Source organism: Diachasmimorpha longicaudata, chromosome 13 (assembly GCF_034640455.1).
Source record: "Diachasmimorpha longicaudata isolate KC_UGA_2023 chromosome 13, iyDiaLong2, whole genome shotgun sequence".
Lineage (NCBI taxonomy): Eukaryota > Metazoa > Arthropoda > Insecta > Hymenoptera > Braconidae > Diachasmimorpha > Diachasmimorpha longicaudata.
Genome location: NC_087237.1, coordinates 950,097 through 969,850, shown reverse-complemented (window position 1 = coordinate 969,850; position 19,754 = coordinate 950,097). Strand labels below are relative to the sequence as shown.

The window sequence follows — 19,754 nt, the reverse complement described above, 5'->3', positions numbered from 1 at the left end:
CATTTCCAAGGACATCAAGCAACTAGACTTGACTGTGCAACGTTTCGAATGCCCAAGACATTCGTCTTCAGGTGTATTAATTTAACAAGAACTGGAGATTTAGTATTTAATTTCAATTTCAACAATCCTTTGTGTCGAGTGGTATAACCATTGACGACGTTTCATAACTATTTTTCAGGATTAAAAAAAATCGTTTCCCCCCATTATTAATCAAAGGACCGGAATTAAAAACTGACAGCAAAAAATAGTAGAATCATTACTAAATTAATGACCAGTTGTGGCTTTCAATCAGCCAGAACATATAGTTAACAAAGTTAACTATCAATAGTAATTGGAGATTATTACAATCAGTGCCTTGTTTTTTTTTAATTACCCTCACTTCGATCGTTCAGCTACCTCCCCCTCCACCTCCTGATCCAACCATTTAATTCACTCTGGTGAAATCAATGCTACCAATTGCTGACAATTACCATCCAACTGGGTGTCGAGTTGGAATGTCTTATGTATCGAGTTTTGTCTCAAGGACATGACTTGACTCTAGCTTATCTTCTTTTTAATCAGCTTGGAATCGTTTAACTCCGGTGGATATCTAATACTCTATTCGTACGTGGTTTTTCACTCGTACGAGTTGCCGGACAGGAAGGGAGTCGGCTAAATATATAACTGGCTTTACATATACTGGGTAACAGGGGCCTAAGTACTACCATTTGCAGGGCTGTGGGTACTTAAGCTGACCGGAGTCGGTAGATGTTCACTTTTTTTTTCTTTTGGATTTATCCTTTTGAGGGGAAAAAGAAGAATTGAGGGAGATTTCATGGGGGCGGGAGGAGGGAGGGAGGTTTATGGGGATGAGGGGGTTTTCCACTTTTTTAACAGTCATTCGCTGATTGAATGAGGGCTTCACGAGTTTTTTTGAAAGCCATTAACGTTTTTAAGGGAGACTTTCATGACGGAGTATCAGCAGTTTATGTGTATTCACTTTGCTTCAGGGGCGCTGGAACATCAACCGATGATGGGTATTTGCAAATTTCATTATCATCTATCAATAAAGTGAAACTTATTTAAAACTGCTTATTAAGCTCCATTGAACTTGAGATAAATTGTTAGGGAAATTTAGCGATTAAGTTTTATTGTGAGAGTTAGATCAGTGATTTTTGACTATCGACCAGTTTTTGCTAAATATCTTGGAATCTAGGGGGAATGGAGAAATTTATATTATTGTATTTTTTGTAGGGTAAATTGAGTACTACAATAAATGTTTCAATAAAAATTTCCCTATTTCCTTTATATTCAGAGATATTGGTCGAAAATTCAGCTCAGAGATCAGTCAAGTTGTCTCCTTTTACCACACGTCCTTACTGAATTATTAAATTGCAATTGAAATATAATATTTTGTTCTGCATTACCCAAATTGTCTAATTATTTTTCATTAGACGATTAAGCGACATATACTATTGAATTAATTATTTATTAACTCGTCCATTTTGATGGAATAATGTAGCGGAAATTTAGCTTCCACTCATTTTATATTGAAAACAAAGTCTCACTATAATTAAAAGTGACAACTTCTTGTGAATTTTTGAATGAGAAATATTATTAGCACCATCTTACGCATCATTCCCAGTTCACAAAAAAATCAAAAATATTTTCTCCGGAATTTGATTAAGTAGTAATTTTAATGGGAAAGTTGAAGAAGAATTAACAGTGTGTAATTATATTTTCATTAAGTCATGAATTTTCAATTGCAAAATGTCTTTTAAATTTTCTACGGGGAAACATATTGACAGTACATTGATAAATTAACGAATCCACTTGAAAAATTTGGATTTATCCCAATTTTTTACAGACAATCTCGAAAAAAATATGAAATCCTCCTCGAAAACTGTGATTTTACCTAAAATTCCGTGACAGTTTCCTAAAAATGGTCCCTCACAACATTTAACTCGGGACTTACAAAAACAAACACATTTTTATTAAATATTTCTTTTCGTGTGTGAAATTCCCTCTCGGTGAATATTTTCCAACAGCGTGCAGGTAATTTTAATCACTGTTCCGTCAATTGAAAGAACTATTGAACCATCAGAATTTTTTGTGTAACCGACGCTGGGTGCAGCGGTATTCATGGAACATACCCCAACATTGCCATTAATGATGGCGCCTTAATGTCGTCAGAGGCTCAACAATGAAGGAGACCCGGAGGTCGTTTCGGGTTCGGCGTGTTGGTTTTGGTAGTTATATCGAGGAGTGATGCATGCTAATTAGGCTTTTGGTATACGGTATTGTAATACAATAGGGTAGCTGCGCAAAATTTACCGCTCCCCCTCGCTCCTATTCTCCATGAATTACACTCAGTTTACTTGCAATGTTGCTCAAACATCGTATCATCTGTACCCCACGACTGGGATAACTTGGAATATGCAAATGAGACATTTGGAAAATTAATTGTCACAAATGTCTGTCACACCATTTCAACAATATGTCGATGTAAGTTGGGTCATAAATTCCCCGAGATGTGGCGCTGAAATATTGAAAAACTAATTCCACTGAGGTCCAATGATTCTGTTGGTGCTAATGACGCTTTCAACTATCACCACGATTCGTTAAATATTAGCGCAACACTTAAGAACACTCGTTAACGACTAATTAATTTTTTTATCGTGGTAATCATCGTGATGTATTTCAGCGAAATCGCGAGTTCTCTGGAATTTGTAAAAAAAACGGTAATTCTTGATTTTTAAAAATGTTCGTGATGCTCTAAAGAATTTGGCTAGTTTGAGAGGTTTTTTTTAATTGTTTGAAACTTTCTGTGAAGCAGTTGGAGATTACTTAAGCTCTTTTAGCAATTTCAGATGAGACAGTAGCAAAAATTTGCGTTGTTCCGTGATGGTTCCATTAAGAACCTACAGTTTCGAATTTTTTTATAGCAAAAATCCCCAATTCGTGATTTTCCCAAATATTTTTTATTTTTTGATAATCCTAAAAATGTTTTAATAATTCAAGGTGGATTATCTTCCACGAAGTATCAAAACATTTCTTAATTTGTTCTCATCTAATGCCCGAAAATTTCTATTTTCACCTTTTTTTCTGTAAAAACAGAAACAACAACTAAATCGAAGAAAATCTCATTCCAAGTGTGACCGAAAAATTGTCTGTAGTTCTCGACAGTCTTCAAATTTACTGAAAGTATCATCTCCTCTAAACCAAATTCCACGTCTTTTTCCCGAAAATAGCCAGCTAACGTACCCAAAAAAGTAACCCCAGCAAGCTCAAGCGACTATCAAACTACCCTGGCTTTTCCAATAGCGAAGTTTTCATCGAATTGCCCGAATGGTTTCCGAAATTTTCCCCCAAAAATTGCCAGACTTTTCTCCTCTGTATTTCCCTTCGGGGGATTCGTTGGTTTGTTACCAATTGAACTGACGCTGAGATTGCACCGTAGCAAACCAGCAACCAAAGAGAAACAAAAAGGGCTGAGGGTTGAGATCGATCGACCGGAGGGTAGAACAAAAGCTCGATTCACCGAAAGGGTTCATCGAACTTTTCCCCAGTTCGTGATTTCTCGCTGTCCAATGCCATTTCCTTTATTTTATATTTCGATGATGCGAGCTACACACACACACACATGGCCACATGTTTTGGCATTTGACTGTTCTCTTTTCTACACAACCCTATGGTATCGTTGCACTGGTCTTCGACTCTCGTCGAGCGACAGAAACGCCATAAGCAACCAATTTAAATGTAAATTGAAAACCACTGTGGCATACAAATTGTTCGACTCGTCGTTCAAAATATACCGGGTGAGGGCTAAGATCAAACAGAAGACACAGCCGGAAGGGTGAATCGACTGATATAACGGTCAGAGGGAGGATGAAAGAGTGCAGATGCGAGCTTCAGAGACGGCGGGGGAGAATAAAATGAACATTATTTTTATACTGTAGCAATTCAGGGAGAAGCTGAGGTAGATAACGAGGATGAATTTCACGCTATACCGTGTCCCGGGCTCTCCCAGAATTTATAAAAATTTTTTTGGCATTTTCTTAGCTACACGGGTCAGCCCTGAAGATTAGAGATATTCGCAAAGTTCAAAGTCGTAGATTTCACGAGTTCCATTGAGCTCTAGGGGGAAAAATAAAAATCAATTCCACTGGAATGATGGGAAAGATGTGAATGACTAGAGTAAATACATTGTCTGTTATCCAAAGTTTTTACTTGTTCAGTGTTGGGGTCGCTCACATTATTCTGCTAATTACCGAGGGGTAGTTCATACTGCTGGGGAAATGTAACACAGGTTTTCGGATTAAAAATGTTACATTTAACTACTCACGTAGCACTTTTACAGAATTTAAGCTTTTGAAAAATAATTGGGGTAAATGAAAATTCTTGTGAATTCCTATGTGTGTGTGAGTCCTTGTCATTGATAGTGTAAATAAATCTTATGCACAGATTTCAACACTTTCCATAATAAAAAATAAAAAAACTAAAAAAATTCGATTGTGATTGTAAGAAGTGAACTGTTGCCTTTATTTTTTGATAAATGAGTAGTTGTTTTTACTGATAAATTAATAGCTTGCTTTCGAATGGGTGCCTTCAATTTTTAAATACCTATTCTTGATTTCTTTATTTATCTAATCACTTGGATGATGTTAGGATAATTCCGGTTTTAAAGTAAAACAAAATAAACTAATCACCTGACTGGCGATACGATGGCCCTTCTAGACATATTTTTGGAAACAGATAAGGAATTTTAGAGATAAAAACAACAAAACAAAAAATAACTCAGTTATGAAATTCTTAAATACAATGAAAATCTTTCATTTCGAGACGAATGAATCTTTTCTTACTCAATCATTCATTGCAAATTAGTCTATTTTCGGATGCTGTACAGAGATAAAGTTAACCCAAATTTATTGTTACTAAAAATTTCTTACAGTTTCAAGTCCAAAAAAATTGTTTTCAAGACTTTATTTGTTGTTTATAGATGATATTCAGTTATCTTCACGCAAAAAATTGAACACTCAAGTTAGAATGATTTTAAACCTTCCATTAGTCCCCAACAAGTGAAAAACTCTTGGGAAAATCAATGGAAAAAAATCAAGTGATGAAAAATCAAGAGGTGAAAACGCGTAAATGCGAAACACATTGTTAGCGTTTGTTTTAATTGATCAAGTATGGTTGGGAAAGGTAAAGTGGTTACTGGTACATGTGTAAACGAAAATGATGGGGATGTCACGGTCGGTGAACACGAGGGCGGTCCTCTCTGTGTGCAATGCCCTCCCCCCGTCCCCTTCCATTACGCTTGTTTTAGGGGTGTGAAAAACTCAGCGGGCGCGCATCACTTCCGACAACAGAAGAGTACCAATTCGGTGCCCTCCACCCCCCAAAGGGGTGAGGGGGGTGAGAATACAAGTGGGTGGAAGGAATAAGTGTGAAAAGCCCGATTGGGACATTTTGGGAGGTTTAATCTCAAGTAACAACCTCGTAGATTGCTCGCGTGCATTAAGACACACCTGTGATGAGAGGTGGAGGATAAAAATCATGCGGTATATCGCGTGCAAATACCTCGCGATGTTGCAATGTACGAGAGAAAGTGCAGATGCATGAAGCAGGGGCAATCTAACATATCACTGTTACACATAGAAAATATATAAGGCTATTTATATCATTATTTTGTTGTTTTTGTACAGCAGCGAGTTCCAAGCAACATCGTGAGAATTCCCGAGACGTTAGGAAAACATTGAAATTTCATGGACTCGTTGCGATTGTCACGAGTACGACATTCTGAAGGGGAGAGGAAATACATTTTTGTCCTTTGGATTGAGCGTTTAATTGAGTTAGGGATCCGTGGGAGGGACGGAAATATGTATACTTTAGTAGCGACGCGGTAATAGGAGATAAGTTGAGTTGCGTTTGAGTGTAGTTTTTGAGAAATAACTCTAAATCTAAGAGAGATAGCGAAATTATTGTAATAGCATTGATTGTAGTACTCAATCCGCTTCATAATAAATGTTGAAATGAAAATTTTGATATTTTTCCTAGATTTTGAGACATTCTTAATTCTGATGAGAACGATATTGAATCTGCTTTAGAAAAAAAATGATTATACAATAAAGTTCAAGTTTTAGGTCCAATTTTCTAAAATTTATGATTTTTCAGTTCGAATGGCTCGAACATTTCTCAACTCAACAGAATTTTTGGTGAACTGCGAATTCTTGGCGATAAAATCATATATTTTTGTAATTTTCAGAAAATTTAAATAGCAATCAGTTCAGCGTTTGATTTTCCAATCCCGAAATTTCACTCACAATTAAACATGATTAAAATTTTTGAAATTCACACTGTGAATTACAGTGAATTTAGCAAAAAAGTTCTGCAGTCTCGGCAAATTATGTTCATAATCACAGAAAAATTCTCATATATTCACTTTTTTAATATTTAATTAAACACCCCGAGACCGTAGATTTCGATGGGATGATGTTGACAACCAGAAACAGTTTTTCCCTGCGGTGTCCGCATAACATAAAAGGAACAGTTGAATTGAATATCAAGGTGACGAAGTAGTGGTAGACCCCAGAATAATAGAGGGATCGATGAGCGAAAGTGCTAATCTAAATTACGACGCTTTTCGCCCGGGCTAACAGATTGGTAGCATAAATTTTAATTAACGAAATGGGCTAACGCCACAGGATTCGCTTGGTAGCCACGCGGCAATACCATCAACATAATTAACCCAGCTAGACAGAGATGCATAAGCATCATTATTAGAACATACCGACTCACGGTTATATGGTAGTCAAAATGCGTACCGTTTTTCAATGACTTGTTTTTGGGAATCAGGGGATGTGCGTCATACCGAGACATCGTGGGCTGATCAATTTATTGGCGATCATTATCCTCTTCATCACATTCCTCGTTTATTTCTATTGTATCATTTCTATCGGGCTTAATAAAAAAAATTATTTAATCAATTAAGAGACGTTTCTCTGGAATAATTTCATTGAAAAAAACTATATATAATTTTATCAATACAAATAAAGTCATTTTTCCATAATTCTGGAGCGACGCTCGGTTACTGGAATTTTTTCTGAAAGTTCCTCAATTTTTGTCTGAATTGTCCACGAATAATTACGATATTGACACGTGAAATTTTCCAATCGATTGCATAATCGTTGAGCGAACTGTGATTTCAGTAATTCGAGATCAATGAGGATGAACTTAAGGATAAATTGGAAGAGAAAAAAGTGCAAAATATATGAACGGAGGAATTGTGTAATGGTATGACATTAATGGAGAAGGATATGTAATTCATTATAGCATCGCAGATAATAATACATCCATCATAGTAAATGTTGTGAATGTATTTCTTGTCTCTACGCTGATATCGATATTCTCAACGATGCTATTCACTTCCTAGAAAAGAAGGCATATGAAACCATAAAAACTGATTATTGACGTGCATGCAGCAACAATTACGGCCTTTCCACATTTTTATGTTCAGCTCTGATCTGCTCTCTTTGCCACCAGATATTTTTGTTAACCTCTGTTGTTCCATATCCTTAACATTTATTACCGACTGTGAAAATGTTGACTCGTATACGTTTATTATTCCCCTTCTATTCATAGCTATTGTAATTGGCTTCGGTTGTCTTGATTGAAATCAAAAAGAATAAATCAACAAAGCGTTGTTCACGTACTAATGTGCATGATAAGAAACCTAATTATGATTAGATCCAATTTCGTCAGCTCTGAAAAATTATAAACTAAACTGCGCTTCATTGAGACAAGAAATCATAAGAAATTTTTTATAATCAATTTTCTCTCAATTTATTGGGATTTTAAATTGATTGAGAGGATCCATTCACATCAGCGTAAGATCAGAGGGGTCTTAAAAATTATTTTAAACCTTGAATAACAATTCTATTGGCTGAAGACCTTCGGGCAATGGCCAGCCACATCTTGTAACGAATTACGTTAAATATATGTACTAATTTTACATAATTTATGTACGATGGTTAAATCTTTTCCTTTCTCTTCGTCACCAATAACCATCCAATTAATATGGTATTATTGAATTCTATGTTACAGTTCGCAACGGTTACTCCTGCGTTCCAGTTGCTCTATCCGAGGGCTTAGACATTAGATTGAATACAGCTGTGAGAGCAGTGAGATACGGTGTAAATGGTGTTGAAGTTTGGGCAGCACCTTCTCGCAGTACTCACACCAATCCCACTGTGCATAAGGCCGATGCTGTATTGGTGACTCTACCATTGGGAGTACTGAAAGCGTCAACAGCACCATCGGCAGTGGCATTCAATCCACCACTGCCGGATTGGAAATCCCAAGCGATTCAACGACTTGGCTTTGGCAACCTCAACAAGGTAAAACGTTCAGCGTTGTACATAGCTTTTATTCGGAAATGTGAAATTCATGTTCGAGTGACTGCATATATGATGAGTGGTTTGCACTCTGTTGGCTTAACGGCTGGTGACAACGAATTTATGGATAGAATTGCGTGAATTGTTGACTTTTCGCATGTTGGTTATTGTAAAAATTATGGGCAACCGAGCACTTACGAGGATTTCATGCCTTCTAATACTGAGAAAGTTGTTTAATGATTGAGATCAATCGAAGATTACAAAGCAGAATTGGAATAAGAAACTGTCTCCGATTTGGTGAAGCATTTGAGAATATAAATGTCTGGTTTCCAGTTTCGGAAACTTTGTTTTATTTGTTGTTTGTTAAATTGGAATAACGTGCCTAGAGGCCCATTCCAGAATATTATTCGGAAAGAATTTCCACAAAATTAAATTGAATATTTATTACATTTGATTTAAACGTTGGTATCTAATACGGATTAACGTTTCAACAGACCTTGAAGATGTTACTCTATCAGCTTCTCTCTCAAGACTGACTCTAAAACACCCTCCGACAAACCCTTATGCCTTTTTTCTTTCTAAGACATTTTCACGCAGTTCAATATTTGTATTTTTGTCGAGACCGACATTACCACAGGTGCAACGGTCACACTGCATTCCGATTCAAAATTACCAACGCATAAACTATTTGCCACTTGGCTACAACATTCGTCTTTTTGCTCTTTTAAAACTAGAAATCTCATACAGGGAAAGAAATTTTGCATAAAAATGAGGTCTCCAGAGGGCGAAAGGAGAGGCAACGGTTAGTTTTGTTAGTAAAATTAGACCTCAAGTCTAATTTTCCCGACACATTTCAACATAAAAAGCGGCTGAATATCATTTCGTTCCAGCTCCGCCCTCTGGAAGTCCAATTGTTGTCCAATTTTTTTTCTATCTATCTTTATTTATTCTCTAAACAATAAACTTGGCGAGGAAACTCATTGATAATATCAGTGATTTTGCAACTGATTATGAAATTATTTAGATTTGGAATCTTTCAATTATTTATTTTCATTTAATCACTCCCATCTCGTCTCTTGCAATTGCATCGTTCTCTATTAACGAATCAATACTGATTTTGGTTTTTTGTCATTGAAATTGGCAGGTGGTCCTCTGTTTCGAGAGAATCTTTTGGGATCCCACCGCGAATTTGTTCGGCCATGTTGGCAGTACGACTGCATCGAGGGGTGAATTATTCCTCTTCTGGAACCTGTACAAAGCACCAGTGCTCTTGGCCCTCGTTGCGGGTGAAGCAGCCTGCGTCATGGAGAATGTGAGCGACGATGTCATCGTTGGACGTTGCATCGCTGTGCTGAAGGTAAGCTATACATATAATTTCTCACCCCCCACCCCCTCCCAAACTACCCCTGAAAATTCAAGAGAGAGAAAATGCCACAGCTCCGCTGCCCCATAAATCTTTTAAAAATGAATCATCAAGAAGTACGAAAGGTACAACAGTTCGACAAATTCTTCTAAAATTGACAAAACTACCCTTCCCTCAACAGAGAATTATTTATCCTCCTTGGTCCTCCCATTTCCCAGCCCTGTCTCCATCACTCTGCATCCAAAATCCTTTTACTACCACACAACTTGGCTCGTCTCCCTGGATACCGTAGAAATTATGTAGAGAACATTTGAGACTCCACCACTGCTCCCTAAGTCAGGTCCCCGTGATCTATATGACTAAAGATTCGTCGTATTTTCCACCAGGGAATATTTGGAAACCAAGTCGTGCCACAACCACGCGAAAGCGTTGTTACAAGATGGCGTGCAGATCCCTGGGCGCGTGGATCCTACAGTTTTGTTGCTGTAGGTAGCTCTGGAAGTGACTACGATTTACTCGCTGCACCCGTTGCACCACCACCACCACCGAATCAGCCCGCAGGGGTCGCATCACCCCCACCCAGAGTTTTCTTCGCTGGTTTGTAACATTTTTAGTATCTTCATCTTCATCCCCTCCGTATAAATAATAATTTTAGGATTTTTTATTAATCGAATCATAGTTTTATTCTGGGTCACTTTTGTTAGTATCGATTGTTTATAGAAGTTGTCTTCATCAAATCCGTGGATTTACATACTTCGAGGGCACGATAATCTTGATCTATGAATTCTAAAGAAGGTTCTTATACTCATCACATCTGTCGTTGAACAAAATGATTTTATTATGACACAATGTTAATTACAAATTGTTAATTCATTAGAAAAATATATTTGTGCCTCAGCGAGGGCAGTTAAAAATTTAGCTTCCGCTTGGCGCTCGTAGAATTTAGCGTTACGATTACGCCAAATCGAGAATTGATGACGAAATGAATTTTCCACTTATTGGTTGTGTAATTGTTGTTAACGTTAATGTCAAACAGATTTAGCACCGCGTTACGTACGTTGCGTAAAGATTCCTTCTCTTGTTTTTCGAATATTTTTTAGTATCTCCATCCCCCTTTGTAAACCATAACGTTGGAATAGCACATCAATTTGAAATGAAAATTTATGACTATGATCCAATAGAATGAAATGTGCTCCGAGAAAAATCGAGGATGAAACTGTAATTTTCTTCAGAATGTCCAATTGCCCTTTATGATTACGACTACATCCAAAAAATTATAACATCGAATTCACGGCTTCCATATCTGTTACGGCATTACCATAATTTATTCAATGTTTCTTTATGAATTACAGGAGAACACACGATTCGCAACTATCCTGCAACCGTACACGGAGCATTTTTGAGTGGATTAAGGGAGGGTGGTCGTATAGCGGATCAACTCTGCGGAAGTCCTTATGCACCACCGAATTCCCCGACTTCCGGTGTTCTCTCAAGTGGAGTATCATCGGCAACCACAACAGTCGGGTCTGGGCAATAACACTATTATTCACGCGAAACTACCAACCCTCTTCCCTCCCTCTCCTCCCATCACCACAATATTAAATCCCCCTATCCCATATCGTATTATTCACATTTTGTTTTTATATCATGGAGCAGTAAACGTAGATACCACCAGAAAACAAGAACGAAGCTGAAAAAAATGACTGGAAAATAACACGAAATACTTGATTTTTTTTGCCTGCATAGCATCAATTTGAGTTTCATGCTGAAAGTTTCAACGGCATCCGATTATTTAGTATCATTTCGTTACGATAGCCCACGAATCCCCATGTTTATTGAGCACTTTTCATTTATCGGTTTCAAACTTTTCTATTACGATCACCAGTTTCAACGAATACGAAAAAAAAATAAATAAATAAAAAGCTCCAATTTATCGTCGATTGATATCGACGAAAGTGTTTGAATTTATGTTCATTGTGTGTAGCCAATATTTTTTTCTAAATAAAGCATTATGCAAACGTATTTCACTTTTTTTTCGATATTGATACTCTTCTAATTTTAGGCAGATAGTGAAAAAAAAATAGAATGGAAATGAAGAGGCGTAAAACAGATACTAGGGGAATTGCCAGAGCGAAAGTTGGCCCCAAACAGACTACAAAGCACTCAAAGTTCCCCTGCGAATCAGCCCATTGTGCCCCCGTATTTTCATCTGGCTCTCGTGGCTATCTGGATAGATTGAAAGTCGCTTTCAATTTCCCGTTGGAAAATTGTTGAAAAGTATTTTTCCGAACGGATGTTGTACGACAGAACGCCGGAAGAATGCTCCGGGTGTATTCAACCCCGAGCTATTTATTAAAAACCATTACTAAACTTTATAATGATAGTTCATAATAATATTCAGGGTTTTATACTCACGTACATCTGTGACCCTCTGATAATGAACTGGTGCGGAAGGGTTAGTCCCCAGCCTGTGGATTCTCTCCCAAATTACATCTTTCCCACCTCCACACCAAACCCATAATATTAAACACGAAGGGATATTCCCCCCCTCTCCCCGATTTTTTAACAAAAATTTAATGTATCCAGTGTAATTTCGAACTCCGTGATATCATCATTTCCACCTGCTGCCAGTGCAGTCATCAGAGATTTGGTCATCGCAGTGGAATTGAAATTGTTCCTGAATTTATCTGAAAACAAGATTACAGTGTTCAATTCGAAAATCCACATCAATGCGTATTTTTATCACCGGCTAGTAGTTCTTGACAAATGAAATCAATAGTGATAACAACCATTGTTCCTACTTGATGTCCACGCATGATCAAACTTATTAGGGACACGAGTATTTTATTCTGTTATCGTGTTTCTCTTTCGCTGTTACGCGTCCTCAAAATCACTTCTGGCCAATGATTCTGTTGGTTGGAGAACCAATGCGTTCAATCGGGTGGTGTTCGCCGCACGAGCTTTTTGTCTGTGACGAGTCAACCGTAGCGCCAGATAATCGAGAATGGATCGATTTGACAATTTTGGTCAAGTTGCCTGGACCGATGGTTGAATAGAAGCTACTCGAAACTAGTGATGCCAACTGGATCAACTAAAACTGGGTATATAAAGCATTCACGGACAGAATTATTCAGTAAAAATTGTAAAACTCTCGGTTTGATGACCGATTACGGAATCCACTGGGAAATTTTACATGGTCATGTCGTCATTTTTCGCAGACGATGCAGATAAAAATCACGGAACGTTCAGGAACAATTCTGTGATAGTTCCGTAAAATTTCCTACAACCGCACAAAGATATGCAATTTTTATTGAATATTTCTATCCATGTTATGGACAATAAATAGTGACTAAATTTGACAGTTTTTCCCCGACTTTAGATGTAATTTGAGACATTAATATGCACATTGTAGATAATGAGTGCGAAATCATGATGGCTCATTCTCATTTCTGGAATACTTTATACTCTTTCCCAATGACTTCTTGATATTCGAAAACGATCAATACTAATTATTAATAATGATTGTGTTTTCAGAGCAATCGGGTATTAAACGTAAGTTGAGGGAAGTTTAAAAATTTCGGGGAAGTTGTTTGTGACAAAAAAAAAGGTGATAATGATTTCTCTTCAGAGTAATGTTATAGTTCCTACTCGCCTTTGAATCGCATCATAAAAAAACATTTTTTATTTTATGAGTTTAATATCTATTCTGAATAGTCCTCACGTGTTTTCAATTGAGTAGTTAAAATGTTTTAAATTTCGAAACTCGCACTTCAAGATATTACAAAACTCCTCACCGACGTTTACGATGTCCACGAATATGAATCCTCCATTATATTGTCACCTTCATCTAAAATCTTCGAATTTATCACGAAATAACTTTCGAAAAAAATATTCTACCCCCAAAGGAGAAAAGAAATGATATTTTTGGCATTCGAATTTACTCGCAACCGGTAAAACCTCCTTTGCGGTACCGCTAATGTTTCACGTATGTTTTTCCCCTCCAGCGATCATTTTTTCTACCTAATAGTAGTTCAATTATGCTCCCTCCAATTAATCAGAATTCATACCCAATATTTTCACCATTCCAGCCAACCGCACATGTAATTCTGAGAGGTATTAAAAAAAATGAGCCTGCACCATGGCCTTTAAATATCCAAATTTACCGTTATTTTAATTTAGCCCCTGAAACAACGCCCAGAGACTTGGCAATTAGCCCACGAAGGAGCCTAATTACCTAGCGATCGTTCGCGTGCCAAGTTTATCCAACTTTAACGTTGCAACTTGCCCGATCCAACATTAATTTCCCCACCCCCTCTGGCAGTCCCTTCATACCTGTAAGTCGGGGTTGAAACAGTGCCAGAATTAATTCAAAGAAACCATAAAATTCATTTTTTTCCTTCGACGTGAATGTTTCACCGCACGGAGAGAAATATTCAGTAAAAATTACCCAACTCCAGTTGGCTTATCGATTACGAAAGTGATTATGAAAATTCAGTTGCGACGTAATAATTCAAAATAAATTGACTTGTCTCTGTATCGAGTTTTCGAGCAATATCTCCGAATCTGAGAGAGATAACGGATTTTTTCTTATAACATTTACTGTAGCTCTTAATTCACTACACAAGAAAAGTTCTGATAAAAATTTTGCTATCTTCCCTAGATTCCGAGATATTCATAAAAAACTGGTCGATAGTCAGATGCGACTTCTCCCATTTTACCACTTCGTTACTGAATTAAAGTGCAGCTATCGTAATTTTTTACAGAAAATTCACTTAAAAATTACGAAACACTCAGAAAAACTTTATTCGTTCCGTAAAATTTTCATTGCCAATATTTTTCTCTGGAAATACGGAAATGATACGTAATTTTTATGGAACATTTTTCTTCGTGCACGTGAGCCTCAGATATTAATTGAATTAGGACTTCGTGAGTTGTATCGTCATTGTGACATTGCGGCTAATTACAAAAGTGGCCTCCAGTGAATTTTATCCAATATTATATTTTACGGAAACCGAGGGCACGATCTATTCCCTCGTTTTCACTTAACATCCGCTTTCATACATCCGTGTGATTCTCTCTGGCTCTTGTTAACGGGCCAGACTCACTCCACTGGATGGCCCCATACTCCGTTATCCCATTCTCTAGCATTTCGTTTTTCTGGGAGGGCGTATGGGGGAAAAAAATATACACCCAGAAACCCTCGCTCTCTGTATCTCGCGATAGGGTACGTGTCCGTACCAACTAATGCCTCGTTATCCGTGTAATTTAGGGTGGGCGCAACCCGGTGACTTCAAATCGCCTACTTTTAAAGCCGATTTTGGCGTTAATTTAGTGTCGATTTAAGTTGAAAAGTTTGTCCCTAAAGCCTTTTTCCCAATAAGTTCACCTCAGTTGAGGCTCGTCGTACGTGACGTGAGAGCTACATGAGAGGTGAAATCGTTGAAATACCAATTTTTCTTTCAATTTGAAAGCTTCACCTCCTTTACTATTAAATTCTTGGGGTTAATAAAACGATTTTTCTTCTGGTAAAGGGTTTTTGAAATATAGTAATATGTGACTTTGCGGAGAATTTCGACCGAAAATTCTCCAAATATTTGACAAAAGAAATATTTCTCATTATTGAATTTTTTCGACTGTAGTTATTAATTAGAGAAAATATTCCCACATTATAAAACCACCGATTTTATCCCCACGTTCCACACGCAGTCATCAGTCCACTCATCGGGAAGCCAAAACAACATAAAAAATATTTTAAAAAATATTTCATACCAAGTTTTTAAATTAAATATATGAAAATCTGTGGATTCAACTTAATTAAGAATATAATGAAGTGAAAAAATACAATCTCCCCGCCACAGATATATTCACCCCTAAAAATTGTCCGCCCTCGACAATAAATTTTTTTCAACCTCCATTTGCTCCCCATTCTCCATAAAATTTATTCCAAAAATAGCCTAAAACATTTCGCAATATTTTGATTTGTTAAACCTACAAATGTCATTTCACATCATAAAACCAGATACTCCCAATGACAATAAGGAAACAGTTCGAAAAATGAACAAATATGATACCCAATCACCCACACCCATTCCCCCCCGTAAAACTGAATTATCTGTATTATTTACAGCTGTCGTAGGTGTATATGATTTATTGACAGAATTCGTCGTTTGTATACGGGTACCAGCCCATAAAGTTTCGTAGCACGGCTTGTTACATATGCCCAAACCGGAGAGTGCTCGAGCCCCACGGTGTGTGTACCACCATCAAACTAACTCAACCATTCGGCCTTTACTCATTCCACTCCCTCCCTCACAGCAAACCCTCTGAATATCGACCAACACCGAATTTTCCAGCATGACACTGTGTCACGTAGCTGTATAAATATCATGTATATGCAAAATTCGTTTAAACATGAATGGGGCCACTAATTATCAATAGACGTGACGTTGGATCTGATTTGGCGTATGGAGGACCACACAGTGATCGGTGTATTTGGTGTCAGTTTGAATATGAAATTGCCTGGAAAAACGTCATTTGCCACTTGGGATTTTCAAGTGATTGTTGTCAATATTTTCACCCCTGTGGCAATGATATAATGACTGGGATGATGGGTGTTTTCCAGAAGAGCAATATTTACGCCATTTCAAGAGAATGAAAACCACGTGGAGAGAAATATGCAGTAAAAGTTATGGTATTCGTAGTTCTGGAACTACAGAAAATAATTTTTTTCATTCTCGCAAAATCTTCAGCTATAAAATATCTCATACATATGTGTATGTATATGAAATAATTATGTGTATAATTTTTTTTATTATAGATAATATTTCTTATATTGTTATATAATGTCTCGATGTATTATGTTATATTTTTCATATGTTCAACTCAAAATATGAATATACAAATTACAGAATATATTGCAGAGTATATTCTTCGCGAATTTCTATCAATTTTCATGCAATAATTGAATTGCGAATAAATATATCGAACATTGGCACAATATTACTATCAATTTGCACCAAATACCTCGTAAATTTTCCCCCAAAATTATTATGGCTGTACCCACATTAAGTCTAATCAATTATCTACCCTCAAAATTCTACTAAAATTCATGGCGTAATGGGCCCTGACTTTCCAAAAATCCCACCAAAAATTGATTGTAGCAAATTTATGTTTCAACTGAAGTCAATATTAATGCCATCGTTTGCGCGACCACGTCCTGCATATTTACTTTATTTACCGCGTCTCATATTTACCCTGGTCTCTCCGCACTCAACTCACCTGACCACCGTATAATATCAGTAAAGCGTGACAACGTCAATACAACCCCCGCGAGATGCAAATACGCAAATATTTGATAAGACATTCTCATCATCTGAAAACATAATCAATTTTAACTCGAAATACAGTTGGACTCCATTGTACGAAACCACTGAAATATGGCATTGCACGTTGGGGCCAGTGAATGTGAATGGGATTGGTGTGACAGGGTATGACCGGGGGGGAAAGCGAAATTTGAAATTACAGGCGCAGGTAAAGTGCACGCATGAATGCACGACTACGTTTTCAAATGCAACAAGAGGACTCTGTGTATCAGAAATGGAGGTCTGAGTGACCTCGTTCACCTTGTGCCAAGCGCACACACACGCAGGGGGGTAGTAGGGGTAGTTGGGGGTTGTGGGGGAAAAAGGGGGAGAGAATTTAGAGACGAGAGAGTGGTTATAACCGCGAGGAGATACCACTCTCCCTAACTTCAATCTAACTATTCATATGGGGCCATAAATCGAACCCAGGGAGGAGTAAAAATTTACTGGTCAGACCGTAAAGGCGTTAAAATAATGAAAATTTTTATGATTCATGTGTATTAAAAATTGTTGTAAAAATTTATCTCACTCCCTTTCCATCATAAACGAATTTATTTTCAGTAAAAGGAATATGAAATGCTCTGACTGAATGAGGATTTTTTTTATTTCGTCTTTAATTCAAACGGTTCAGTCGACTCTTCCTCATTCATCGGGATTACCTCAGGCTATTGGTACAGCATTGCTTCCAAGTTTTTTTTCACTTATCTAGATGAATCATATAACATGAACTGGATATTGGCAAATATTTAATTGTCTGATTATATTTTTCGGAGTTTTAAAATTTCGTATCATTTAGAAATCTTTCAAGAGAAAAATTTCAAACAGTGAGAAAAAGTACTTTTGCTTTATATTTTTTTTTCAAAGAAGTATTGAGTAAAGTTCTCAACAATTGTGAATATTAAAAAGTTTATCGAAATCGTTTCTTGCAGAAACTAGAACATTTTGGGTTATGATTGAACTTGAATTAGCCACGTCTCGAAACTATTATATTGAATCTGCAAAATTTAGCCTAAAATAAATTCTTAGAAGTAAAGAAATATTCAGTGGTCATAGTTTTTTTTTTCGTGTATATATTCCATATAAAAAAAGAACGAATTAAATTGTTGTATTATAGTTATCTACAAAAAAGAATAAAAATCCTCAAAGGTTTAGACTTCCCCTACCAATTAGTACCGAGTAAATTAGTAGCATTTAACAGTAATTGTGCTGACTGGACCCTCTTAAGGGTTCCCAAGCTATAATATAAAAAAAACAACACAATGAATTGTCAAACAAAACGGAAATGAGAGCTGTTATGAAAAAAAAATCAAATTTCTCCACAAGACGAACTTAAGAAGAATCTTTTACCCGACAAAACGTCTGAAAATAAATCGAAAAAAATCACCGATTACCGAACGACAATCCCCAATCCCCCCAGATGGATGTAGACAGCTCTGTGAATCTCCAACCGAACTAAGTATCGATTTATTCCAAAGAAATATCGCTCGGTATTAAATCCCCGTGAGCCTCTCACTTTCTTCCCAAACGTCTTAGATCGTTACCCACAGTCGAGCGTCAGACACTCAAAATCCCCCCGCATTTCACCCGTCTCTCGCCAGAGTCCGCTGAGTGGCCTTTCTTGAGTATCCGCCACCCAACCGCCGTGCGTTCACCCCTAATATACGTAATTAACTCACTCAACCCCCTCCATACCCCGACAGTCCCACCCACTATCGAGCGTTCCACGTACATGTTACTTATTAACACAGGCTTGTACGACTAAATTAAATTGAATTAATTTTGTAAACTGAAAAACAGGCGGCAGCAGAGGGCCACTAAAGGGCAACTTTAGCACCTTTCAGCGCTTAGCCGCGTCTCGGCAATCCAACACGATGGTCCCCCTATGCGAGGGATTGCATGCTTCACCCCCGATTGCGTATACCGACGCCCCAGACACTGCGGTGCGGAGACCAATGGGAGCGAAATGATAATTCTGTTCAGCGGAGGAGAGAAATATTCAATAAACATGACATTTTTCTTCCGTTATTTGGGAGCGGAGTGGTGTTGAAGGAAATTTTAGGAAACTATGAGAGATTTCTCGAGAAAGTTCCGTCATTCTTATCTGAATCGTCTGTGAAATTTAGGGTGGAGTATATGACTCAGACTAGAGATTTATATTTTTGTCGTCCAACTAAAAATCCTCAGTCTGAAATCATTTGAACTCGGAAAGTATTGTTCCCATTTATTTAGTCGGACAGAAAAATATCATTAATGGCTAGTATCCTAGCGATTTTTCGTCTGACTACAATGTCACATGACTAAAAATCCCTAGTCTGAGAGAATTTCAACTCAAAAATTATTGTTCCAATTCACGTCGTCGGGTAACAATGCCACTCGTTTAAAAATCTCCAGGACACGAAAAATCATCGTCAATGACTACTATCCTAGGGATGTTTTCTCGGGCGGCAATCTAGGACACAAGTCATGAATGATATACTTCTAAATTACACAAATCAAATACGACAAATTTAACGAGCGCTAATCTAATCTTAAAATCAAATAATGCAAACCCCTTAAATTTAAACCACTCAATTAATTTCAAATTCTACCACAGTACGATTACCAAAACGATACCGTTTATTTCAAAACTGTGAATGTTCAGCAATTTCCTCGCCTCCA

The 19,754-nt window shown here is 37.2% G+C and overlaps 1 protein-coding gene across 1 annotated transcript in view; it reads left to right on the top strand.

Moving 5' to 3' along the window:
- The window catches only part of Su(var)3-3 (Suppressor of variegation 3-3), a 237,704-nt gene extending 225,947 nt beyond the window's left edge, over positions 1-11,757 (top strand). The window contains exons 10-13 of the mRNA XM_064133529.1: positions 8,083-8,375; positions 9,517-9,729; positions 10,122-10,332; positions 11,088-11,757. Coding sequence (XP_063989599.1) covers positions 8,083-8,375; positions 9,517-9,729; positions 10,122-10,332; positions 11,088-11,272 — 902 coding nt within the window. The 3' untranslated portion in view covers positions 11,273-11,757. The remainder of the gene's footprint in view (positions 1-8,082; positions 8,376-9,516; positions 9,730-10,121; positions 10,333-11,087) is intronic.
- Positions 11,758-19,754: the final 7,997 nt, after the last annotated feature.